We start from the raw sequence: 27,361 nt of genomic DNA on the forward strand, positions 1-27,361 counted from the left end.
CTGCTGGGCTCCGAAGGCACAGGCCTCCACGCAGGGACACACAGGCAAGACAGAGACAGCCCCAAAGAGGTCCACAGCCTACGCCGGAACCTGCCAAAGGGCACAAAGGGGCCAACCCACCAACCAAAGGGATATATCTGGACTAGCGGAGGGCCCACCGCAGTCCTGGGGTCCCAACGGGTCCACAGGAAGGTGAGAAGGACCCGACCTGCCGCAGTGACACTAAAGATGGAGGAAGGGGTCAGGAGGCAAAGGACACAGGCTGGGAAAAGGTCAGGCTGTGAGATCTCCCTGGAGCCTCTGGCGCACACCTTGAGTCCGCCCCACAAGACACACGTCCTCCAGAGCTGTGAGGGAATACATAACCTGAGTGGTTTTCGGCCACTGAGCCTGTAGCGATTTGTTTCAGCAGCTGCAGGAAATGAACACCGCAGGCCTGGGGGCTATTCGCCCCTGGGGCCCCCAGGACCCACAAGATAAAAGGACAAGATGAGAATCTGGAGCCCCCGGCCGATCCTGGACTCCGGAGAGCAGACAGGCCTCGGCCTCAGCGCTCACGCGGCCCGTGCTGGGCCAGTGCGGGGATGGAAGGGCTCGTCCTCAGGGAGCGACACCAGGCGAGCTGCACAAGCTGTGCCAAGGACAGTGAGACCCCCGGCCTCTGTAAGGTGTGGGTGACACAGGCAAGGCGCAGGGCAAGACAGCTCGCCAGGCAGTCACCGTGGGCTGTGGACTGTGGGGAGCACTCCTGCTGCTGCCCCGCACCACAGGCACTGGGGCGGGGGGGCATCCCTTCAGCAGGGACAGCTCCTGGGCAGCCCCCCGACATCTCAGCCTGCATTCGGGGCCCAGGAGGGAAGTATAGGGCAAGTCCAGAAGGGACATGCACTGTCCCAGATAGTCGGCCATGCAGACAGCCCCGTGAGCGAGAAGCCATGCCCACAGAACTGAGTCCAGACCACGGGGGGTACCGAGCAACCAGTGGCACTGACAGTGGCTGTCAGGCGGCCCCGGGGATGCAGCAAGAGCACCCAGTGTGGCCCACTCGGGAATCCGCGAGGGGGGTTTCCAGGTGGAACACTCAGCGTGGAGCAGCTCGGGAGGCCGGACGCAGGTGCGGGGGTCCCTGCCCCCAGCCCCTGCACAGTCACTGCTGCGCTCACCGCGCCCACAGTCACGAGCCACACGCAGGCGCAGCCGGCAGCTTGAGCTGGGGCATGAGCGGCAGCCTCTGGGGCACAGAACCGAAATCTCCTAAGGGGCATCGGGGAATGTCCGATGGCACAGGAAATGGGCAGAGTGGGCCCTGCCCTCTCGCTGGGGGGTCTCCCCCACGTAAATCTGGGGTGACGGGCTCTGGGCTCCAAACTATGGCAGCTTTGCCAGCACAAAACCAAGAGAAGCAGCGTCCACCAACCTCACCCGGAGCGATGCCAAGGCACAAAGGACGGTGCCCCAGGGGTGGGGGGCCTGGTGTGACCGTCTCCTAGACCTGATGACAGGCCTGCAGGTCCTGCTAAACCCAGCCCTGGAGAAGGCAGTCAGGGACTTCCGTTTAATGGGTGGGACTTCGGGGCCTAACGGAGCCATGGGTGTCCCTTAAGGACACACTGTAAGCTTTAACGTAGCTGAACTTCAACGGGGTAAGAAATTGGGGTTTTGGACTCGAGCTTACAAGGGTTAGCCTCTGAGACTTACTTTCTCCCTGGAAATTGGAAAACAGAAGGAGATTTATATTCAAATGCGGGGCATACTGCCTTGGTGAAAGTTTATACACCACCCCTTGGCCTCGCAGCAGAAAATTCTGACAAGCCAGCTCGAACGACATTCGTGGATCCGTCTCGGGGCGGGAAACACCCTGGAGGCGGGAGCTGCAGCCTTGGGCAGGGGCCTTGCAGATTATTTCCCTGACGCTCGGTTCGGACAAATTCCGGAGCCATCAGGGGAGCATTGTAATACCCTCCCCCGGTGGTCTCAGGAGAGCAACGGGGCGACGGTTTCCCTGGGAGCTGGTCCATCCCGAGGGGCCCCTCCTCTCCGTCTCCAAGGGGAATCGGCTGGCACCACCCCTGGACCTCTCTCTATCCCCAGGACACTGGCCGCAGGAAGGCAACTTATCCGCTGCTAGAGCCGGCAGGACAGACAGGCTGCGGCTCAGCCCTCCTCCCAGCGGTTGGAGCCGGCTACACTCTGGGCAGGCTGCCCCCTCGAAGGCTCTGCAGCCCCCAAGGACGCGCTGGCGCTGATGGGGTGCGCGAGCCCGGTAATCCTAGGATTCGGTCAGCCGGTACGTCTGGCGCTCACACTGAGATAGGATTTCAAGATTCTCATTTAGAAGAAATAAAAGTTACTCTTCGGTCTCCATCTGCCACTGTTTTGTTTTATTTCTCAATTTGTTCAAAACCCAGGTAGGGAAGATAGGTTTTCTTAGAAATCCAAACAAAGAGAAAAGAATAACACCTGAGAGCCTCCAAATTTAAAAAAAATAATAAAAAAACCTCTGTGTTTTGAGAGGGGAAGAAGAGATTAAAGATGGGCTGTGGTCTTGGCATTCTGGACTTGGGTCCCAGGCAGAGAAGACCAGCGTTCAGAGGGGTTCCAACCCAGACGGCAAGACGGGGCTCAGAGCGCAGAGCCCAGCAGGGAAGGGCACAGAGGTGAACAGAGGAACCCCAGGAGGTGGGTGGCCCTGCTCAGTGGCCAGGAAGCCTCTGGAAGGCACAGCAAGGACGTTCCAGAGCCAGAAGACTGACTGAGAAGATGTAAGAGGGAAAGAACATTCTGTGGTCCCAGCAACAGCCCCTCTAGGAGACGCGTGGGACTCAGGCCCTCCTCGGGGACCGGGCAGGGGCGGGGGGGCCTGCGGAGCAGCGAGATCCCAGCAGCACAGCGCCTCCCACGGGCTCTGCCTGCTCAAGGCCAGGGCACCAGGTGCACCTCTGGGCCACTGCCCCAGCCCCCGATCCAAACACGCACCTGCACACGCAACTGGCGCAGTCGACGCCTGCTGCGGGAAGCCGTGACTGGGCCCAGGTCGCTACCCGTTCACGGAAATAGGAACAGTGACAACATCACCCCCTCACAACAAGTAAACACTCTTAGCCTTCCTAACTGAGATCTGATTTTCGGTCTTTAAAAAAGAACACGCGCTACGAAACTTACGACCAGAGGAAGAAAGGTCTGAGGAACACGGCGACCTGGGGAAGCTTCCACGGAAGGGGAAGTCCGCGTTCGCCGACAAAGCGCGCGCACGGCCCGCCCACACCCGGTGCCATCCCCCCCACGCTTCGACAAAGGCGAACAGCACTGTCTGCGCTCCTCGGGAGAAAGGGGAATAACATTCTCTGAAGGAGCACTGCAGGGACAAGCTGAAGATTAACTTCACAGGGGGCTGAGCTGGAGCGCGCCACACCGTCCCCCACCCCAGCTACAGCGTGGCAGCCCCGCAAGCACCTGTGAGGAGGGCCTCGGTGGACCCCGACCATGGATCTGCCTTCTGGCGTCCCTCCCCAGAACACGGCTTCTCTCCGAGCCGAAACCACCGGTGCCCTTCTCCCCACCCTCTGGACCTGCTTCTGGAACAGCCCCGCACGTCCTTTTTGCAAACAATGGCCTGAAAGACCTCCGTGTCCCTCATCTCGTGCAGGTGCCCCCAGGCCCTGGACACAGCCCTGGACAAAGTGCCCCACAGGGCCCCCAAGCTGCGCAGAGGTCAGAGAGCACACACCCACGGCGGCTCCACTCCGTGTCAAACATTGGGACGTCACCCCGGCTACTGCCCGTCATGTCGCCGTCCAGTCCACGGCAGAACAGGGTCACACCGTGAGCTCCTTCATCTCCCCAAGAACCACTTCTGTACCTGCCGTGGGCCACACGACATGCTGCGTCCTGGCAGAGCTGGCACACAGAAGAGCAGGCTGGGACAGCTGTCCTCAGAGAGGCTCGTGTGCGAGGCCAGCCCTCCCTCGGCCAGTGCCGGACACCCGCGGGCTCGGGAGCATCGCCCTCATTCCCGAACAAATAAGAAGCTTCACTGGGCCTCGGCCAACAGTGTAGCTTACGCTGAACTGCTTTCCTTCTGGGAGTCTGGAGCTCTGGAAAGTGCCAGGCAGAGGGCGTTGAGGTGACAAGGTCTCCACAGAACCCAGAGCGAGCTCCCTCGCAGGTGGGCCTTTCAGGGCAGCCGCCACGACTCGCCACTGAGGATGCGACGCGTCCCACGTGCCTCCACCGGGACGGGACACGGGGACCTTACTCCTGCCTTCCTCCGGGCCTCCCCACCTGGCTGGTTCTGCTCTGCATGCGTGCACTGCAACGAATCGTGGCCGTGAGTACAACCCTATACGGACACCCGAGAGGCGCCAAACCCTGGGCTGGTCTTTGGGTGCCCTGACATAGTCGGAGAAAAGGGGCCCCACCAGGGCCATCCTGTGCACAGAGACATCCGTTAAGCAAATGATCCTCACGCAGGACAGCGAGTGCATGAGAAGGGCCCCCTGCCACGTGCGGGGCCCCGCCTGCCCTCATGGCACAGAACAGGAGCCCCATCAGGAGCCCGGGCCGCAAATGTGAAGGCCGAGCAGGGCTGCGGAAAGACGGGGCAGGGCGCAGAAGAGGCCGGGCAGCGGCCCAGAGCGGGGCACCTCCTTGGAGGGGTTCGAGGGCCAGGACAGCTGCAGGGACCGCAAGGAGGCCGGGTAAGGTGGGGGGGTCCATTCTGAGGCTGGGGGACATCGGGGAGGGAAGGGTCGCACCAGAGCACAGCCATGGCATGAAGGAACCGCCACGGAGATGGGGACCCGCCACGCTTACAAGATCCGCACTCGGAGAAGACATCTCTGGCCGCAGGGCACAGAGTAACCGAGGGGCAAAGCGGCGGCAGGGGAGTCGGCGGCCCCACCGACCCCCTGATCTAGGCCAAAAGACGAGGACAGCCTCCCACCAAAGACACAGGTGGCCCAAATTATGCAAACTGCTTTCGACGACCTATATTACTGGTTGGGTTTTTGAACTTGAACATAGGGCTCTTCATTTATTCCTATTAGCTTGCTCCCTTGATTGGTTCTCGGGTGGCATTCCGGGCAGCTGAACTCATTCTGAATCTTGATTATGTCATCTATCACATTAGCTGTCCCTCCAAGCTTAGAGGCACTGGTTACACTAACACCCTCAACGTCTTCATTATAGTCTCAGGGAAGAGGGGAAGGACAAGGACAAGGACAGAGCTCCACGGCGTGTCTCGAGACCACACTCAGGCGGAGGAGTGTCGTCACATGGGATCAAGCCAACCCCTCACTTCCTGAGTGCGAGCTTCATCTCTCTGATCTGCTGTCCTCTCACCGGTAAGTGCGACCGGAACGGCCGCTCCATGAGGCACTGGGGCATGCTAAGTCAGCACTGAACCTACAGAACCTGCAAGCTCCCTCCCATGCCTACCTGCCACGGTGACACGGGTCACGGGACAGCAGTGAAGATGGAGGCTCCCACCCAGTCCTGAGGCCGCACCCAGGGCTCCCACTGTCCGCCACTCCGACAACGGGGGCAATGCGAAAGGCCGGTTTTCAGCCACTCCAGGGGTTGCCAAGGGTCTGAGGGAAGACAGGAGGGCTGCGGGGAGCGCAGGGGTGTCTAAGGCCCTGGAGTCTCCCTGTGCGACTCTAACAGCGGACATCCGTTAGTCCGAACCCAGAGAAGGTGCAACACCAAGAGGGATCGCTCATACCGACCCCGGACTCCGGCCAGGAGTAACAGATCAACGCTGGCGCATCAGCTGCACCAAACACGTCGCACTGACACACAGTCTTGGCAAGACGAGGAGCGGTGTCCATCAGGACGTGGTGATGGAGCCCAGGGAAGCTGCATTTTCTGCTGAGTGTTTCTATACACCTAAAACTGCTCTAAAAAATGAACTCCATTAATTTTTAAAATTACTCAGTTCATCCAAAAGAACGTATGGGGAATAAAGAGGAAATAAGAAAAGATAAAATGAAGAGAAAATAAATTCCAAGGTGGCAGCCTAAGCCCCGGGCACACAAATAACTACCCTGGGAACCTATCAATGTGTATGAACTAAACATGCTTAAAGAAAGCAAAATCCAAGTATACGCTCTCTACAAGAAAGACACTTTTAATAGGAAGGCACCCACCAATCAGAAGCAAAGGGACAGAAAAAGATGCACCAAGACGAAGGCAACAGAAGACAAAAATGGCCGTGTTATACCCAATGAAGTGGACTCCAGAACAGGGAACATGACCAGGAATAGTGAGGAGTAGTTCGTAGCACTCAATAAAAATAATGAACATATAAATTCATCAAGAAAACCTAAGAGCTAATTCTATATGTGTGTATCTAATAAGTGAGATACAGATTATGTGAAGCAAAACCTGACGAAACTAAAAGAGACAAATCAACCGTCGTAACTGAAAATTTCAGAAGTCCTCCCTCAGTAGCGGATAGAAAATGGAGACAGGACATCAGTAAAAGCAGAGAAGTCTGCACTAACATTATCAACCAACCGAACCTGACTGGTATTTATGAAAACCTCTCTCCACAAAGCAAAACACACATTCTTTCCAAGGACACATGAGATAGTCACCAAAACAGACCGCGTGACCGATCTCAGAATATCAGCAAATGTAATCACTAACGTTGGGAAGAAAAGACATCGCAAGAGCTCCTCCAGACATTAAAGGAATTAGAGTATTACAAGCAATATGCCCGGAAATTAGACAACTTGTTTAAAATGACCAAATTCCTTAAAGGACACAAATTATTAAAACTGACAACAGCAGGAGTACACCTGGGTGGCTCAGTTGTTAAGCGTCTGCCTTCAGCTCAGGTCATGATCCCAGGGTCCTGGGATCGAGCCCCGCAACCGCTCCCTGCTCCGCGGGGAGTCTGCTCCTCCCTCTCCCACTCCCCCCGCTTGTGCTCCCTCTCGCACTGTGACTCTCTCTGTTAAATAAATAAATAAAATCTTTGGGGAGCCTGGGTGGCTCAGTTGTTAAACCTCTGCCTTTGGCTCAGGTCATGATCTCAGGGTCCTGGGATCGAGTCCCGCATCAGGTTCTCTGCTCAGCGGGGAGCCTGCTTCTCTCCTCTCTCTCTCTCTGCCTGCCTCTCTGCCGACTTGTGAACTCTGTCTGTCAAATAAATAAAATCTTTAAAAATAAATAAATAAAATCTTTTTAAAAGATATTTTTTTTAAAAACTGACAAGAGGGGCACCTGAGTGGCTGAGTTGGTTAAGTATATGCCTTTGGCTCAAGTCATGATCATAGGGTCTGGGACTGAGCCCCACATCAGGCTCCCGAGGACTCATCGAGGAGTCTGCTTCTCCCTCTCCCTCTGCCCCTGCGCCCCGGTCATGTCCTCTCTCCCTCTGCTTCTGCCTCCTGCCCTGCCTACTGGTGCTCTCACTCACTCTCTCTTTCTCTCAAATAAATATTTTTTTTTAAACGCTTTAAAAAAAATGACAAGAGAAGAAGGAGAAAATCTGGACCCTACCTATAGCAGAACTGAATTTATACTTAAAACTTTCCCACAAAGAAAGCTCCAGCACAAGATGGCTTCACGGTTGGAACTCTACCAAATATTTAAGGAGGAAATAATACTAACCTTACACCAACTCTTTCAGGAAAGACAGGCCACCATTTCTCTCATGTAAAAAAAGAAAAAAACATTAGAAGAAAAGAAAGTAGAACAGAATATTCCTCATGCACAGAGAGGTGAAAATCTTTACCAAACAAAATCTAGAAATACAGAAAAAGGCTAGTATCTCAGGACAAACTGGAGTTTCCCAGAAATGCAGGTCAGCCTAACAAAGTTCATTAAGGTCCTCGCTACGTTAACAGAGTAAGTAAGAAAAACGACATGATCATTTCAACAGAAGGAAAAGCCTTTGACAAAATGTAATTGCATAATGTTTTCAAAAGACTCGGAAAAGCAAACCATCATCTGACGTCCTGGTCTTCCTCCTCCAGGTCATAAGAAGTCAACCCTCAACCTCTTACTCCATCACATCCCGGTACTCCACGAACGGAAAGACGTAGTGGAGTAAACCAGGAGCTTATTGGACATACGGACTCCCTGGCTGTGGCAGTGGCACTGTCGGCAGCCACCGGAAAAAGAGCGTCTATAAACAGCCAACGGCTGCCATCGGACCTAAGGCTGAGCGCCTGGATCAGCCCCGCCCTCCCCAGCAGTGCCTGGAAGGAGGTTCCAGGCTCCCATCCCGAGGACCCTGACAGTGCAGCCAGTGAAGAAAAGGAAACAAAAGCTGGGCAACGGCACCGAGAGGAGGAAGGCTCTATTTGTAGATGACACGATCGTGTACGCAAACTCCTAAGGCACCCACCGGAGAGCTCGCAGGACGAGCCCGTGAATTCAGTGAGATCGCCAGAAACAGGAGGCACGTTACGTTTTCCGGAGGCGGCCACGACAGCCCCTACTATCCTGCACGCTCCTTTACTGTGGGGCCACGCCACTCCTGTGCCAAGGGGCCGAGTCCCATTTCCCTCTCCTTGAATCTGGGAGGACTTACTACGGCTTCAACCAAGGTACAGGGAAGTGACACTGTGACTTTACAGGCCCAGTCATGGAACACGCACCTGACACGCTGCTGGCCGCAAATCTTCCTGGCAGCCCGCGCTCTCATGTAAGAAGCCTGACTATCCTACGGCCACGAGGGAGAGGCCACGAGATGGCAGTCACTCTGCAGTCCCGGTCTCGGCCCACCCCCTCTGCCCTGCCTGAGCCCCAGCACAAGGAGCTCCCACATGTATCGCTGAGACCCCAGAGGATTCCAGCCCCTAAGCACCAGCCTGGACCCACCTTCAAGTCTCCCCACCTGAGGCCTCACACGTGGTACACGGAGAAGCAACACACGCCACGTCCTGATTGAAATTCTCACTGCAAAGATCTGTGAGCACAGTAAAGATCGTTCTTTACGTCGGGAAATTTGAAGCAATTTGTTACGCAACAATGCTAGATAGAGAAGGACATCCGTTTACAAAATCAATGATATTTATGCATAGCAGCAATAAAATTTGAAAAACAAAATTTACAAAGCTATACCATTTAAAGTTGCATCAATAAGCCCAGACAACTCAGAAATAAATTTAACAACATATGAACAAAATCAACACACTGAGAATGACAAAAAGTTTGTGAGGATAAATTTTTAAATGTCTAAGTTTAAAAAACTTGGTATTTTTGATGCTATTGATTCTGGGAAAACTGACATATAGGTTCAACATAATCCCATTCAAACCCCAGCTCCTACTATTTTTTCTAAGGCTTTTCTGGTAGGAAATGACTAACAATAAACTTCATATAGAAACATAAAGGACCAGGATGCCCGGGTGGCTCAGTCGGTGAGGCCTCTGCCTTTGGCTCAGGGTATGATCCTGGGGTCCTAGGATCGAGTCCCACGTCAACACTCCCTGCTCAGCGGGGAGCCTGCTTCTCCCTCTCTCCCAACTCATGTGCTCACTCTCTCTCTCTCATATAAATAAATAAAATCTTTTTTTTAAAAAAATGCAAAGGACCAAAAATATTCCTGTCAATTTATTTTGGAAAAGAACAAAGTTGGAGAACTCTCTCTACAAGACTCTGAGAAAAGCTACAGTAATTAAGACAGGACGTACTGGCCTAGAGATGCATTAATAGATCAATGGAACAGAACACGGTGTCCAGAAATAGACACACATTTATATAATCATTTGATTTTCAGAAAAGGGACCAAAGCAATCTACTGGGGGAGAAAAAACTGTTTTCGACAAATGATGCTAGTATGCTAACTCGGAAACCTATATTTTAAAAATGATCCACTCTGCCTTCCTCATACCATACAGAAAAATTAAGTCAAGTTAAAAAGTCAAAATGAAAATTACAAAGCTTCCTGGGGCACCCGGGTAGCTCAGTCCTTAAGCGTCTGCCTTTGGCTCAGGTCAAGATCCCAAGGTCCTGGGATCAAGCCCCGCATCGGGCTCCCTGCATGGTGGGAAGCCTGCTTCTCCCTTTCCTATTCCTCCTGCTTGTGTTCCCACTCTCACTGTCTCCCTTTCTGTGTCAAATAAGTAAATAAAATCTTTTTTAAAAAATTATAAAGCTTCTGGAAGAAAAACAAAGGATAATTCCCTGGCATGCTGGGGCAGGATTTTTACTTAAATTAGATTTTAAACTTTAAGTTAGGTTACTGTTAGATAAATTAGATTCCATCAAAAGTAAAATTTTCCACTCATGAGAAGACACCGTTCTTGAACAATGGAGTGATATACCACAGACTTGGAGAAAACATCCCCCTCCCCACTGTGTAAGTACACGCACATCCCAGCAGTACACACACGTATCCTAGCACAAATTAGTCCAAGAATGGGAGTGTGGGGCAGCTCGCACCCATGGCTGCTGGGGGTGTTACACAGTACAGCCCACTTGGGAAAGAAGCCAGGCTGTTTTTCACAAAAACTAAACACACGTCCACAGCATGACCCTGCGAGGCTACACCTAGGCACCAGCGGAGAAATAAAGGCCACGTCAACAAGAAGACGTGCGTATGAACGTCCATGAGAAGTTTATTCACAGCAACCAAAGGCCGGAAACAGCGTGGCTTCCACCGAAAGAAGGACGGAGCAGCCAGCTGTGATAGAGTCACGCGGTGAAGCACTACTTGGTAATTAAAAGGAATGAACTATTCATTCAGGCAGTGACACGGATTTGACGTTTTTCAACGCTATTGTGAACTGAATTTTTTTAATTTTCATTTTTAAAGTGTTTGCTGCTCAATGACTCATTCCTAATGAATCTTCTGCTGCAGCCCAGTAACCAGCACACTCTCATCTGTTTAATAAACCTTTCTAAATCGCTGCCAAGAACTCTCCGTGTTACCGACGAGGACCCTCACGAGCCGTCTCTGGAGCTTCCTCCCTGCGCGCAGCACAGCCCATCTCCCGTCTGACGGAGGAGCTCGTCTGCGCGGGCCGGGTCATCTCAAGTCTGACACAGGAGCTCGTCCGCGCGGGCCGGGTGCCTCCTGCTTCGCTCTTCCAGCCACGGGGCTGGGCACAAGGAGAGCGAGCGTCCTCCCAGCCACCTTTCCCCGCTTTCTTCTGTGTCCCCAGAGTCGAGCTGGGGAACAACGCCCCCAGGCCTCTGGCCGCCCCAGGCTCTGGCTGGGTAAAGCTCATTTCTAAGGACCCTGGGCCACCGTCCAAGAGTGCTGTGGGCCCCTCTCCTTCTCGGTACAGAAAGCTCTCCAAGGGCTCCCTCACCCGCTCTGGTTTCCCGTGATACGACTGTCCCCTCTCCTCCCCGGCCTTATCTTCAACAGCTGGCGCACAGCAGCGACATCTGAGGGACAGCGGGCCCTGTAGCCTCCCCCCCACCAGGGACAGGACTGGCAGTGGCCCAGACATCCTCTCGGCGAGTCGCCACGCCACCCAGTTTCCAGGCTTCTCTCTGACAAGTGCCAGGATAACGCAGTCCCTTTCCCCAACACCCGGTCACTCCCAGGCCACAGACCGATTCTCAGAACTGAGCGATGCTTCCCCAAGGAAAGGACGGAGCAGACTCATTATAAAAGGCAACGGCCCTTTTCTCCCCGAAGACACCGGCCTGTTAAGTAATGAAGCCAAGAGGAATCGTGGACGGCAGGGAGGCGAGCGGGGCAGCCGTAATTCAGCGGGTACGAGCTCGCCGACAGCCCTGGCGCTGGGGCTGCGGGGCCCCGCAGCGATGGGAAAGGCCCAAGAAGCCCCCCAAGAGCCTGGAAGGCCTCCCCGCCACACAGAGCCGCGTCCAGAACCTGCCGGCAGGCACCAGCACCGCATCCCAACGGCAGACGGTCCCCAACAGAAGGGGCTCCGGACGGGCTCCACACCCCAACGCCTCCCCACGGCCCTAGCGACGCCTGCCGCGGAGCCACGTAGGTAGTAACGGCCCACCAGATTGTCTGTCCAACGTTAGTCTCTGGCCGGACCCCTACCGCACCCAAAGAAGGAGACACACGGGGGACAGACGCAGGAAGCGGGCAGGGGCCCAGCTGCGAAGGCAGAGAAACGCTAGGAGGGAAACAAAACGCACCATGGCCCTAAGTGAGACACCTGTGCCTGAGAGGCATTCAGGGTCAAAGGATCAAAGCGGGTTGAGGGGGTCCCTCCCCAGCACTGAGGATACTCACCACCGAAGCCCAGAGAACAGAGAACAGAAGCCCACGGCCACGGCTTCCACACCAAGGGTCCTGTCCCCCAAGCCGTCTGTGTCCAGCCAGCCCAGGCCACCCCCGCACTGAGCGAACCTCCCACCACATGGCCTGCCAGGCAGATCCACGTGGCCCACACCACCACAAAACAAAGGATCCTCTCCCAATGACACCCACTGTCAAGACAAAACCAGCCATCAGATTAATTAGCAGGTCCCGTGGGCGGGTGACTTCCACCCAGATCTGCCACCTAGACCTCCTAACGAGCTCCTGGTAGGATTCTTCCCCGGCCAGGGCTGTCCGTGCACGGCTGGGCATTCAGTCCCCTGCGCTTGTTACCACACCAGACCCCTAAGGAGGCCGCAGGTGCCCCCCGTCCCCTCTCGGGGGCTCACAGCAGCGGATGGCCCCTCACCAGCCCCACACGCCGCTGCTAAGGGTCGTGCCGATGGCCTCCCTTGGTCGCTCCCAGAGCCAGCAGCAGCCCCTGGACACCACACTGCGAACCAAGTCTCCCGTGAGACTACTTCACCCGGAAAGGCAGCTGCTTCCTTTTCTCCCAGCACTAAGGCCCCTCCATAAAAAGAACATCCCCTAAACGAACCCCAAGTGTGAGGACACCATCCATCAGAAATGAGCAAGCAGGCCCGACGCCCAGGCAGGCCTGGTTATGGGCCTTTCCCGGAGCCGCCAAAGCCGACCCGGCGGCCCAGCCTTGGACCCCGGCCTACTCCCCGCTTCCCTAGGGAATCTGGGCGAGTCCACGGGCCAGAGTCGCAGCGCAGCAGGAGAGCCAATCCCCGACCCTGGTCTGCACGGCTCCGTGGGAACCGCCGGCGCGTCTGTTTCTAGAATGTCCCATATACATAGGAAGGAAGGGAACACACTGGGTGAGCTGGGCGTGGGGTTCCAGACACGGCCAGTAGCTCAACCCTATCCGGTCTGGGGAACAAGTCAGTCGCAGTCTTGCAAGTTCTTCCTGCCTGACCTAATTGAGGAGAGGCAGGAAAGCTAAGGCCTGACTCCGCGGGTCTGAATCCCAACTCCGCAGCTTACTAGCCCCACGGCCGGAGCACCTTACAGTCACGTTGCAGGGGAACCGAAGTGACACCAACAGTGAACAAATGCAAAGAACTCAGACTAGCGTCTGCCATTAACAGTATCTTCAGGAACTTCCACCAAATTCTTGCCTCTCCCCTCCCCCTGCCTTCTACACACGCACACTGACAAGAGGCACTGCTGTCCGTGCACGCACAGTGATGTCATGGCGGACGGTGCCTTCCTGGTAAATGCATCCACTCGTCCCTCGGCAGTGATACTCTTTATCCCAAATAACGCTTTCTGCCTGAAACTCCACTTCCTGTCCTAGTGCGGAAGAGCCACCCGGCGCCCAGATCCCATCTGGGTTAGTGCTGATCCGCTGCGTTTCTCCCAACTCCCTCCTTCCTGCCGTTTAGGAATCTCGTGTTTTAGGTGAGTGACTTGTGAGCAGTGTACGGCTGGATCCTGCTCGCAAATGCAGCTGGCCTGACAGCTACCCCCTGCGGAACACCGAACACAGCCCGTCTCACCGGCCTCTGCTCCTCCTGCCGCAGCCTGCCTCCCCCGAACTGTCTGCCCCGACAACTCATCGGTCTGTCGCCAGCCATTCCCGTGACGTTTGCTCCGACCTCCCGCACGAAGCGGCTGTACACTGGTTTCTTCAGGTGTGATTTTTTAAGATGTGGTCTTTCTTGAGATTTATTTACTGACCGAAAAAGCCCATGTCTCTCACAGGTGCCAGAAAGTTCCAGGCCACCACGTGTGTGCACCGGGGCTCCCGCAGCATGTTTTCCCATCCGGGGCCTGTTGTCCCTTCTGTCCAGCCCTAAGCTCTCTTCCAAATCCATGCCTTCCCCCGGTGCTGCCCCCGCCCCCGGAATTTCTCCTTCTATTTCGATTAACCCTCATCCGCTGTGTCTGATGAACTGTCAATGCCAGCGACCCTAAGTCTGGTAGCCAGAGGTTCTGTCTTTCCAACAACCTGTGAGCTCCTCTCTCAGAGCCTTGTCCGTCATGGTAATGACTTGTTTGGGGTCCGGTCACGTCACTGCCGCAGGATGCCGAGTCCCTCGGGTGGGTCCAGGCTAACCACGGTGACGGCTGAGTTCACTCCAGGCCACGCTCTCTGCCTCGTTCTTTTTCCGTCGTGAGCTCACCTTCTGGGGGCTCTTCCGTGGGAAAACCGCAGGCCTGTGCCAGGAGAGCAGCCCCCAGGGTGGCAGTTCTCGGGGACAGTCAGCCCACTGCCGCCATCCAGGAGACCCTTCCAAGCAGTCCCTGAGAACAAAACCATGTTCTTACCAACAGCAGCGGTATTTACCTTCATTGTTGTGTCGCTGCCTGCACGGCCAACACGAAAGGTGAGACGGCGACACACTGGCCTGAGTGCAGGCGGTGCGACAAACTGTACTCTTAGTGCCACACACTCACGGTGGAAAAAGGAAAAAAAAGGCAGTTTCGCTGAAGGACATTCTTGATGAAGTTCCTAATTTTAGGATTACTATTGCGTCAGATCCTGACCTTCACGTAACCATCTTTCAACACCCGGTGTGGCGAGGCGGGAAGAGCACAGACAGCGCTCGAGATGAGCACCAAAGAACACTGCTTTCTTCTCAAGCGCCCCTGGCCGGCTGCTGGAGCCGGAGCGGAAGATCACATTCTTCCAGAAGCCTCATTTTCACTAGAGGAAATGACTAACAGGCAAACGGGTTATTCAAACTTGGGTACTTGGCAGACACTTTCCCAAAAATGAACAAAGACTGTCATTTCAAGGAAAACAATCGACACTATGCGTTGCCAATAATAATATTTGAGCATTTAAGCCAAACTCTGAATGTTGAAGAACTTCTGTCTGCCACTCTGGGCGTATAGCTTCTGACGAGACGGCGGGAACGTGCCCAGACGGATACGGCGTGATGAAGCGTGGCAGCGTCTACAAGGTCGGCACGCCTCCATCAGCCCATATTCCCCAAATGGCCAGCGTCCGACGGTACTGAACCACGTGTGGACGAAACACCCGCTCCTAGTGCCAGACAGCCCAACGGACTTGGACGTCCCCGAGCACAAAATGGCGGCCAACATGGCGTCAGCCGTCACGCGGCAGGGGACCTGCAGGAAGCCCCCACGTGCTAAGCTGTGTCCTAGTGTCCACGAGCAAACACCCACGGTGGTCGGAGAGTGCAACGAAAATCCCCCTCCCTCTCCCAACGCCCTGCCTGTGGGAGGCCCGACCGTTTCCACACGCTCCCACCGAAACCACATCTGTCTGCGGACGGAACACGCAAGCGCACGGAGAATCCGGTGTCTCCCGGGAAGTCAGACCTTAGACCGCCTGACCACAGGGGACTATGGTGCCTTCCTTCTCACGAAATAGTTACGTTTCAGAAAATATTCATTTACCACCAAGATACGCTGTTTATAATAAAGCCTCTAACGGATTCATCATTGTTATTTTAAGATAAATTACTAAATATTTTTAAAGGATCTCTAGTTGCTAACATAGCAAATGCCGCTAGAATTCACCCGCATGAGTCAATGCTCTTTGAGCTCCTCGGGACTCTGGAAGACTTTAAATTTTTTTTTTTTTTAAGATTTTATTTATTTATCAGAGAGAGAGGTTGAGCGAGCACAGGCAGGCAGAATGGCAGGCAGAGGCAGAGGCAGAAGCAGGCTCCCTGCTGAGCAAGGAGCCCGATGTGGGACTCGATCCCAGGACGCTGGGATCATGACCCGAGCCGAAGGCAGCTGCTTAACCAACTGAGCCACCCAGGCATCCCAGGACTCTGGAAGACTTTAAAGCAGCCCCGAGACACGGAACGTGAGCGCCTCGGCAGGAGACCCATTGTACTTCTACTTCTAGCAGCCCCGGGTGTCCCTACGCAGGCCCCACTTTATCTCATTTCTACCCCTCGCCAGGGCGATAAAACCTTACCTTCCGGCATTACCGTGATGGCTCCTTCAAACCCACCGGCACCCACTAGTGGGGTCATCCTTCCTGGGTCTGGGTGACTCCGCCTCGGCGAGGAGGCTCCCCATCTCAGACACTTCTCGCTCAACATCACCCAGCGCCTCCAGGCATGTGCAGCAGGGAGGGTGCAGCTTCTCCTCGGGCCTCGTCTGTCACCGTCCTGTGACCAGAGCACCCCAACCCCCACAACTCTGATGCCCCTCCCCCAGAACGCCCAGAACTCTGCCCTCCGTCTGCAGCCCACTCCCTGCACCTCTGGCCACCAGGACACGCACCCCACGGGGACAGCAGGTCGGTGGCTGTGCAGAGCACCCGTACACAGCAGGCGCTCACCACGCTCCGGCCTAATGCAGAACAGAGTCCCAGACTGACACCCCCAGGGGACCCCAACACACAGACGTGGTTTTTGCCGTCTAGAACGTACCCAGCAAAAGGGAAGTCATTTCCACCCATTCCAGCTGGACACGGTTATAGAGCAGAGTAGAAAACCACAGGCTCCGGGGCTCACAGGCAGGTCCCTGCAAACGCTCTCTGACCCCAGGCAAGGGATCTGTGTGCGTGCAGGGTATGACATCTGCTCTGCTGTGACGCTCAGAGCCATTCGGGGCACACAAGCCGTCGCTGCCGCACCGTGGTCCCACCGTGGCCACCAGCTGACGGCGGGAAGCCCCCTCACCGCGGCTGAGGAGAGTGGGACAGCCGCCGCACGGATGTGGCACAGCGACCCAGACTCCCTGTGGTCTCTCTGGCATGTGGATTGAGCGTAACACAACAGACAGCCCTGAACTTCCTCACGTGCAAGGAACAGGCAAAGGCCAGGCTGACAGGGCCGCCAGCATGAGTTCTTGGTGGCTTTCGACCAGGGCAGTGACGTGCTGAGAAGGGGCTCCAGGAAGATGGTCCTCGTGTGGTCCAGACAGCGACGAAGTCCAGGCAAGCCCAGGAGTATGAGCCCACACACAGCAACAGAAGCTTCCAGCTCCCTGGGGCGCGGACCCCCGGTCCGTCCTCCTCCTGCTCCTCCGTCCCCTTGTCCGCACAAAGCAGCAGGGACACCCGCACACACCCACCAGAAGCTTCCAGCTCCCTGGGGCGCGGACCCCGGTCCGCCTTCCTCCTGCCCCTCCGTCCCCTTGTCCGCACAAAGCAGCAGGGACACCCGCACTCACCCAACAGAAGCTTCCAGCTCCCTGGGGCGCGGACCCCCGGTCCGCCTTCCTCCTGCTCCTCCGTCCCCTTGTCCGCACAAAGCAGCAGGGACACCCGCACTCACCCAACAGAAGCTTCCAGCTCCCTGGGGCGCGGACCCCCGGTCCGCCTTCCTCCTGCTCCTCCGTCCCCTTGTCCGCACAAAGCAGCAGGGACACCCGCACTCACCCAACAGAAGCTTCCAGCTCCCTGGGGCGCGGACCCCGGTCCGCCTTCCTCCTGCCCCTCCGTCCCCTTGTCCGCACAAAGCAGCAGGGACACCCGCACTCACCCAACAGAAGCTTCCAGCTCCCTGGGGCGCGGACCCCCGGTCCGCCTTCCTCCTGCTCCTCCGTCCCCTTGTCCGCACAAAGCAGCAGGGACACCCGCACTCACCCACCAGAAGCTTCCAGCTCCCTGGGGCGCGGACCCCCGGTCCGCCCTCCTCCTGCTCCTCCGTCCCCTTGTCCGCACAAAGCAGCAGGGACACCCGCACTCACCCAACAGAAGCTTCCAGCTCCCTGGGGCGCGGACCCCGGTCCGCCCTCCTCCTGCTCCTCCGTCCCCTTGTCCGCACAAAGCAGCAGGGACACCCGCACTCACCCAACAGCCCCCAGAGGAGCTCGCCTCATCTCAGGGGATGACAGACCTCCCCGGGTCCCCCATGCTGGTAACTGGCACCCTCAACACTGCTCACGTCAAGGCTGTGGCTCCCAGTGGTGTGCAGGGCATGGTGAGTGCGCGTGCCCGGAGAGTGCCACACGCACACACACACGCGCGCACGCACACACACACACACACACTCTGGTCCAAGGCCATCCCCTCGGACGGCAACCCTCGGCAGGGAAATGAAAAGCCAGTGTCACTTCCAGTGTACGGCTGATTTTACTCACAAAAGCAGGATAATCTTGGATTTAAATGGCAGGAATTCCATCACTCACGATCCGAGAAGTGACATTTGAAATTTATAAAGTCCCACATTATGATTCAATCCCTTTTCTAAAGGGGAAGAAAAAGTCGTCCGTTTCGGGAGAGAGACTAACACGTGTGAAAACATCAACAATGGAGGGGTGACAAACCCACGCCGGGGCCAGAACCGAGCGGGCGTGTTTTTCTCTGTCCGACGCCAACAAGGCTCCTATTCATTCCTACGGGAAGGGCCTCCACTCGCTCTGTCGCTCCTCGGTCGATAAATGTAAGGTGAGGCCGCCCCGTTCTCCCCCACACGGTCACTCTGGCTAATTCCGCAAATTAAACCTCAGGGCCCGATCTGGAGAATACATCATGTAAGCGTCTTCCACGGTCCCCACCCCTGGGGCATCTCTGGAATGAAGCCGGCCCATGAGGGCCCGCAGAAAATCTCCATCACCCAAACCCTGCTGTGGGCTCTACACCCCGCCCCGCACGGTCTCCCCTCTGCCAAGTCTCACCGCATTCCCCAATTGGGTCCTCAGGCGCACGTGCCTTACGCCCCCTCCAGGTCTACCCTGTACCCCACACGGAGCTCCTGGGAGGCCTCTGCCTGACACGCTCCGCCCTCCCCAGGAAGGCACGCAGCCCCTAGCACAGAGCGTGCATGTCGGAAAGGCTCGTGGGCACAGAGCCAGCCTCAGGTGGTCCACACCCCACTGGGGGGCCCCATCTACCCCAGCCATGGACTGCGACATCCAGAGGCTCCAGTCCCCCTTCCCGCTCTGCTGCAGGGTCCTTCCCCCAAACCCCTGCCATGAAATCACCCCTGGCCCTGGGACACCTGCAGCCTTTCTGCGAAAATCGCCACCATCCGTCCCGAAGGACACCAAGTCCAACAGAGCCCCGACCACGGGCAGCAGGGCTTCCGGCAGCCTGTGCTTCCCTCAGGGACTGGGCACAGCCGCTGTCCCCAACAAGCAGACCCCTGGCTGGGGCCAGCACAGACTGTGGGTCCAGCTGCTCAGGGGCCCCGGGTGACAGGTGAGGCGCTGAGGCCCTAACTCCGACGCCCTGTAAGGGACGAGCTGCCTTGAATGCAGCTCACCAGGCACGGCCAATGATCACAGCGGCTCATGGGCGACAACCCACGTGGTGCTGCTACCACCTGGCGTCACCAGGAGCAGAGCTGGGGAGCTCGGAGCGCGTGCGGGCCAGACTCTGCGCGGGAGGGGAGAGCCCCAGGCCCTGGAGCCCTCCACTGCTGGAACCCTCAGGACACCACAGCCGTCTGCAGGCGCATGTGCGGGCACGCGCAGGGGTGTGCGGGCACGCGCAGGGGTGTGCGGGCACGCGCACGGGGTGCGGGCACGCGCACGCGCGGTACGTCTCGGACCCCGTGGAGGAGGCAGCGTCCAGCGCAGGGAGGGAGGGTGGCCGAGCAGGGCACAGAGGCAGGCGCACGGTCAGGCCCGGGGTTCCCGCCCCCATGACACCGGCTTCGGCTACGGGGCGGCGTCCGCCGGGGCTCACCTGAATACCGTCCAGCAGCTTGCTCATGCACCAGTACGTGTCGGCCTCGACGTTGCGCAGCACGTCCGCGGGCACGCGGGAGACGTCGGCGGCGTCCACCTCCTCCTCCTCTGCGCGCGGGGAGCATGCAAGAGACAGCAAGCGGTTAGCCCACGGGTCGCTCCAGCGGGCGGGCGGGGCGGGGCGGGGCCGGCAGGGTCACGCTGAGGGCAAGGTCATGCCGCCGGCAAGGTCATGCCGCCGGCAAGGTCACGCTGCGGCCCATTTTTCTCGCTCGAACTACATGGCTCCTAGGCTTCCACCCCAGCACTTAATCGTTCTCCATTTTAATATCTAATTAGTTGCAGATAATTAATATTCTAAGTCCTCTTCAATTAATTAGCATAATTAATATATTCTAATTATTGCATCTCAGACATTTCATCTCCTGACAAAAGAGCACCAAAAAACCTTACTTATTCCTAACAGAGACCTGAGAGGTTTTTTCACACGTTTTTTAAAATTCTGCTTCTCATGTGGTCACATATTCATCAGACAATAATTTCTCTTAGAACGGGTTCCCCAGGTGAGGGCTTCCAAAACCACACCCGGCAGAGACCCCGCGGCCGCAGGCGGGCCCCCACGGAGGCAGGAGCCCGGAGAAAAAGAAGAGGCCACAGGGCTCTGAACGGTCACTTTCTTCGAGGATAAAAAACCCAAGAGAGAACATAATTAAACCTTTTAAAACGCAAAAGAGACACTTAATTGAAACGGCCTATCAGACGTCTCAACAAACAATTTTAGGTCCTTACAAAGCCGCTCTCATCCAGCACAACACATAAATGTTTTAAGACTTGTGTGTTCTCCTTTTTCCTTTTATTTACCTGTGTTTGATTCTGCAAACATGCAGGGCCTCTGCAAGGAAAGCGTTCCCGAGAAGAAACACTCCCGCGAGAGCACGTCCGGGAAGGTGCGAGTCGGCCGACGGCCACTCGGCGAACACCGTCGGCTCCCGCCTGCTGAGCAGCGAGGAACAAGGAGGGGCCGGGCTCCCCTCCCCACGGCTCGATGTCCTCGCTCATGAACCCCGTCTCACGTCTGCCAGCCCCACCACCGCGCCCCTTGACACAGGTGCGGAGAACACAGCAGGCGTGGCCCCCGGGGCAGCCCGTGGTGGCGTGGCCAGGCCGCGGCCCTCCGGAGAGGCGGCCCAACACAGCCTCGCCTCACGTCACAGCCACAGTGAAGCCCTTCCACTCCACTCGCTCCCTGTTCACGACAGACAACCTGACACTGACAACAGGCCGGGCGAGTCCCGACCCAAGCCGGCCGGGCCCTATGTGTGGGCCACACAGGTCCATGCAGGCAGGCCCAGCCCTGGACCCACAACCGGCCCAGCCACAGCCACGAGGACCCATCCCAGCCAGCGCTGCTCTCAGTCCCGTCACTGCACGTCCCTGGGGCACGCGGGAGCCCTCTGTGGGGGCGGAGGCCGGGCAAGTCCTTCCACTCCCACTCCCCCTTCACTCCCCCACTCATTCGACAAGCACTTCTGTGTTCTGGTTTCGTCCCAGGGATGTATCTGATTGAGATGCAGTTCACATACCATAAAATTCACCTTTTTACAGCACGCAATTCAGTGGGCTTTAGTATACTCACGGAGTTGGATAGCCATCACCACCACGTAATTCCAGAACATTCTCACCACCCCAAGCCAGCAGGCACTCCGCATCCCCCAGCCCCTGGCAGCCGCCCCTCTGTGCTCTGCCCCCGTGGAGCCGCCCGATCTGGACATTCCACGTGATGGGAAGGGACAGAGCCTTCGTGTCTGCTTCCCCTCACTCAGCACCCTGCCCCCAGGGCCATCCTGGCCCCAACCAGGGCCAGCACCTCAGTCCTTTCCACAGCAGAAGAACATTCTGACATATGGATGGGCCACGGTGCCTACGACTTGTCCCATGTGGGACACCAGGCTGTCCCCTCACTGGGGCAACGTGACAACCGCAGAAGGTGCTCCCCACGTGGTGGCTCCAGGGCCTGGGACACAGAGACCAGTAAGAGGCAGGCCCTTCCAGAAGCTCAGAGCCCCTCCCTCTGATGCAGGACTGGGGTGAAGAGCGTCTCCGGGCTGGCCTGCCTGGCTCTGAGCGCCCTCCTCTCAGTCTCTTAGTCTGAGCCCACCGGGGTCCCATGCCCCGTCCCAGCTGCTCTGTGGTCTGTGGGCGCTCCCTCCCACAGCTGGGCACAGCTCTGCCTCCCAGCCACAGCCCGGCAAGGTGCCCAGCCTCAGAACTCGGCTGTCCCAGGAGGCCAACGTCTGGCCTCCAACGAAGCCCCACTGTGGCCTGCAGGAATGCCGCTCCGAGGTCCTGGGGCAGCCGAGGCGGCAGGCACCAACTCCACCCATCTACAGAGGAGGAAACATGGCCTCCCCGGGCTCATGCCGAGCACGCGAGGGCCACCTGGCGTGACACCGTCCTGCTGCAAGAGCAAGCTGGTGGGCACGAGCATGAGCGGCCTCCTCCGGCTCTGGCGGACTCAGGTCCACATCCCCTCACCCTGGAGCAGCTCTGATTTTATCCCCCGTCTCCGGGAAGGGACTCCTCGTGACAAGCTTGCCATCGACGCATTCTCTGTTTCCACAGCCTTCAAAGCACCAAGAAGTTGCCTCAGCTGGTGCAACAGAGCCTGCCCGGGCCTCCAGCTCCTCCCCAGCTCACAGAGGCAGTGGGCTCCCCAGTGCAGGAGCACAGGACGCAGGCCTCGGAGAGGTTTCTCGCTCTGCTGAGCTGGCTTACTGCCTCATACCAGGAAAGCTCAGCTGGGCAGCCTCTTTCCGGTGTCACCTCTCACAGCAGGCCATTTGTCACTCTTCAACGTAATGAAGTGATGGCATTTAACTCAGAGAACTCCTATGCCAATCTGTCTTCCAAAAGGCCGAGAGAATCAGGATGACCCTTATTGTCCGAACGAGATAAATATCCGTCCTCCCGGAGAAAACATCTGCCGACACAGGAGCAAGTGCAGAGGGCAGCACAGACCACTCTGGAAGGGCTGCATCATGGGCACAGGGTCAGAGCTGAAAAAAGAACACCCCAAGGTTGGCGCAGTTGCTACAGGGTCCTCCTGGGGGGTCCCCACAGGAAACGGGGCTCCAGTGGTTCCTGGGGACACAGCCCAGACCAAACCAACAGCAGAATCAGCATGTTCAGCACGGATCCCATCAATCAGAGGCTAACTTCCTGCACCATCTGCCACCAGGCCCAGGAGACTCGACGCTGTGGGGTGGGAGGGGGTCCTCAGAGGCATACCCTGAAATGGCCATCAGTCATGACAGGCTACAACTCAAGCCCCACCGAATCCAAAGGTAACATGCGCCTCCCACCAGGGCATGCTGCCTCCGCGTCCCGGAGGCGAGGAGGGGGATCAGGCAGGGCAGGAACCTGAGTGGAGAGCCACCAGGGAAGCCCTGGGCCTGAGGAGCCCTGTGGTCGGCAGCCGCAGGGCCAGGGCCAGGGCCGGGGCAAGAGCTGGGGCTCTCAGGGCCGACCCCTCCGGGCCATGGAGCTGTGCAGTAGCTAATTCTGACCTACACCAGCAGATGCTCCACAAGCTGCTCGAGGCTGTCGGCTGGCAGAGGAGCGGGAGGCCGCACAGGACACCCAGGCACCACAGTCCCCAACACCGCATCCACGGCCTTCTCCCAGCCAGGCAGGACTAACAGGCCCTGGAAGCCAGCACAGGGAAGCTACCACGGGCCCCCGAACGTGGCACTGGTACCAAACACATGGTCCCCAATGATGAAATTTAAGCCAACCTCTTGCTTCTGAAATTGGGGCTGGATTCCACGTCCCACTCGACCCCATCAGCACAAACACCAGCACCATGCACGCACCACCATCGGAGAACGACCCCAGCCTGCTCTCCGTGCTGCCCACAGCACCACCGATCAGGGCCCAGCCCTGCACCCTGGGGACACCAGGCTGAGAAAGCTGGGAGCCCTGGTCCCCAGACAGAGTGACCAGGAGACAAACATGCGCACAGGGGCGCAGAGAAGCATGGCTCAGTCCCGGACAGGTGACCCGCTGTCTCAAGGGGGTCACAAGCGCATATGCCAGCACAGGACGTAGAAACAGCCATTTAATTTATAAAATATCTCACTTGCCTTCTCAAACCACGAAACGGCTTCAGGGAATGATTTAAATAAATTCTTTGAAAATGTTATGCTGCCATATTATTGTTGAAAAAGCAGTTTGTAAAATAATCCCATCCTTATCAACGACACCATTTATATCACAAATTCCAGCCCTCACCTGTCTGTGCACACGAGCACTGCTCAGAAAGATGCCAGCAACAGGTCCGTGCTGCCCCGGGAAAGAACGTCGGGGCGGCAGTAAGTACAACTCTTCCCATTTTGTAGAAAGGCAAAGAGCAAAAAGAGAACACATGTTTTCACCAGTAACAGTCATGACTTTTGCAACATGGAAAAACATACTGCTTACGCCACTGAGATCACTTCACGGAGGTCTATCTTCCCACAGATGGCCTGAGAGAAAAAGTTCCCAAGGGCGGTGGGGCCCTTCAAAGTGCTCTGAGAAGCTCGTGGGGCACGGGGGGTCAGGGCAGCTGGGGTAGGGACTGCTGCCATCCGGGGCCGGGTCAGCACGCCCACCCTACAGGGGTGAACGGCACCACACAAGGAGCCCACCCAGAGAGGTGACTAGGCCAGCAGCCTGGTGGGCACGTGGTCGGCGGAAGGACAGGTAGATAAAAGGAACCAATAAAAGCACAGAGGACAGGGGCGCCTGGGTGGCTCAGTGAGTTAAAGCCTCTGCCTTCGGCTCAGGTCATGGTCTCAGGGTCCTGGGATGGAGCCCTCCGTCGGGCTCTCTGCTCGGCGGGGAGCCTGCTTCCTCCTCTCTCTCTCTGTCTGCCTCTCTGCCCACTTGTGATCTTTGTCTGTCAAATAAATAAATGAAATCTTTAAAAAAAAAAAAAAAGCATGGAGAACATTCAGCCACATAAAGAAAAACCACACGGGGATACAACCTCTACTCTGCTGTATCCAAAAAGCTATCTTATATACACAAAGACCAGAAATTTCTTGTCCACGTTTCCACGTCCAGAAAACCGGCAGCATCAGTGCTGGGTAGAGAAGAGGCAGGTTGATGGGCTCAAGGCCAAGTCCATCGTGTGACGAGGCTGCTCGCCAGACAGCACGTCACCCACCACCACGGGCGGACAGGGCGCGTCCTCGGGGGCCAGGGCCCACCACACCCGAGACAGCTCTCAGAGGGAAGCAGCCCGGCTGACACTCAAAGGACCCGCAGGAGGGTCGTGAGCCGGGAGCAGCCGCGCCTGGCAGTGAATGGAGTCCGGCTGGCAACACTGGCCTCCCAGTCTCGTGGAGATGGGGCAGCATGAAGGCCTCTGACTCTGTAGGGAGAGGAGGCAAGAGCCGCCACAACCCCAGAAGAGCACAGCCTCATGGGTGAAAACACTCCCACAGTCATAAAACACGTGGTGGGCAAGAGAGCCCGTCAGTACCACAGGCTCCCCCAAGCTCTGGGTCTCCCCTCCAGGACAACACCAGCCCGCTTCAGCGAGACCCTGGCACGGGCCCCAGGAACAGCCGTGGGACCCCCTAAGGGCCAGGATGTGCCGGAACGTAAAGAGGCCTGGCACGCGGCCGGGCTCTGCCTCACCGCAAACCAAATGGGGAGCTTGGGGAATCAGAAAGGGAGAAAGACCTCAAATTTAAACAGAGCGTGTGACGCGGGATCAGTGTGGTAAGGGTAGATGGGGCCTCACCAGGCTCGAGGCGTGGGGAGAGCCGGCGCCGGCGGGTGAGCCGCACAGGTCAGGGAGGGAGCCCGCCACGGCTGTCACGGCCGCGTTCATCACCCGCATCACACGAACCCTGCAATGAGCCTCTTCACGTAATCAGGAGCTTAACTGGTAATCAAAAACATTCTCTCCTTCGTAAGCCAGCTGGAATCACGCCACGGTCTAATCTTCTGCATTGCCCAACTTGGGAGTTTTAAATTTGAAAGCCTGACACTTCGGTGATGGAGGTTTTAGCACTTAATTACACAGATTTGGGTTCCAAGGCAAAGGGAAAAGTCCCGCTTCGGTAAGAGAGGGGCCGCCACTAAGACCATCAATTCACAAAACTCTGCGGCTCAACAAGAACAAGTAAGGTCATCATCAAGTTGGCTCGGCGGGTGAATGTTTAATGTTAATATAAATAACGTCCAGCTCAAGGTTACAAACTAACCACCGTCAGAGTTCCCAATTCTGGCATGCGGCTACAAACCTGCAGCCCACAGACACGGACACACGGTCAGTGGACGACAGGACACCAGCATGTGACGGCCACAAGTCAAGGACAAACCAAGGCCGATGCCCTCGCTATGGGCCAGGCAAGATGGCATGACGCGGCCACATCCAACTACCCATCTCTCAGCCCGCAGCGGACCCCAAACAACGAGAACCCAGCAGCACCACTCTGCTTCTCGTCCACCTCCACCCCAAGCACAGCCGCAATCGGGGGTCCCCAACCTCGTGCAAACCGCAAGCCAGGGACAGCACAGACGGGGCAGCTGTTCCTCTCTCTGGAGGAGCGCCCTGCGACCTGACTCCAGGCCCAGGAGAGCCCCCAACAGCTCCTGGGGAGCACCAATCACAGACCCCATGTGGTACTGAGGGACAGGGGGAAGTGAAAGTCTGTTTTTTTAGTGATCCTCCTCTCTGTAATGTCATTTTTGTAAGTGAAAAAAGTCTGAATTTCACAACACTCTTTTGGCTTGACTGGATCTCTGATGTTCATTAACGCTGGGAGTCGGAGTTTTTGTAACTGAGATGCTACTGGTTGAAATACTGACTGACTCTACGAACGTGAATCGAGTACTTCCGTGTGTCAGAAGCCGGCCGGGGGAGAGGTGGACACGGAACAGCCACCACGAAGCCCAGAGGAAGGGCTGCCCGCGCTCACTCGCCGACCCGCTCCAGTGCACTCACGCCCTGTTTACTGGCCTTGCTCACGGTGTTGCTTGACCAGACTGACATACAGAGCGATGTCAATAAAGAGCTGGCCACGTGGCAAGTGAGTGGTGTGACAAGGGACGGGGGCAGCACGGCAGGTGCAGAAGAGCGGAGTCCCCGCCCCTGGAGAGGGCGGCCTTGGGAGGCACTGGGGCTGAGCCCCAGAAAGTGGCAGCATCAAGCACAGGGCATGAGGGGACATGGGGGCCGGGGAGGAGGCCGCAGAGCCCAGAGCCAGTAAGCCTGCAGGACGTCCCCATGACACAGGCAGGGACAGCTCACGAGGACCATGACACCACAGCCGCAGGCGCTGAGCTCCTGAGCTGGGCTTCCTTCTGGAGGAAAGCGGGAGCCCCTGGAGACGTGTGCCCATCCGAGTAGCTCCCCCACAAGTCGAGGTGCAGATGTACCCATCTGGGGACAGCGCTCTGGAAACAAACGGAGGCGGGGGGGGGGGGAGATGCTCCAAGCACAGCCCACAGACCGCATCGGCTACTGAG

The 27,361-nt window shown here is 57.1% G+C and overlaps 1 protein-coding gene across 1 annotated transcript in view; it reads right to left on the reverse strand.

Moving 5' to 3' along the window:
- Positions 1-27,361, reverse strand: part of TBC1D22A (TBC1 domain family member 22A) — a 292,897-nt gene that overhangs the window by 112,306 nt on the left and 153,230 nt on the right. The window contains 1 exon segment of the mRNA XM_032345894.1: positions 19,839-19,948. Coding sequence (XP_032201785.1) covers positions 19,839-19,948 — 110 coding nt within the window.

This window comes from Mustela erminea, chromosome 6 (genome assembly GCF_009829155.1).
Source record: "Mustela erminea isolate mMusErm1 chromosome 6, mMusErm1.Pri, whole genome shotgun sequence".
Taxonomy (NCBI): Eukaryota; Metazoa; Chordata; class Mammalia; order Carnivora; family Mustelidae; genus Mustela; species Mustela erminea.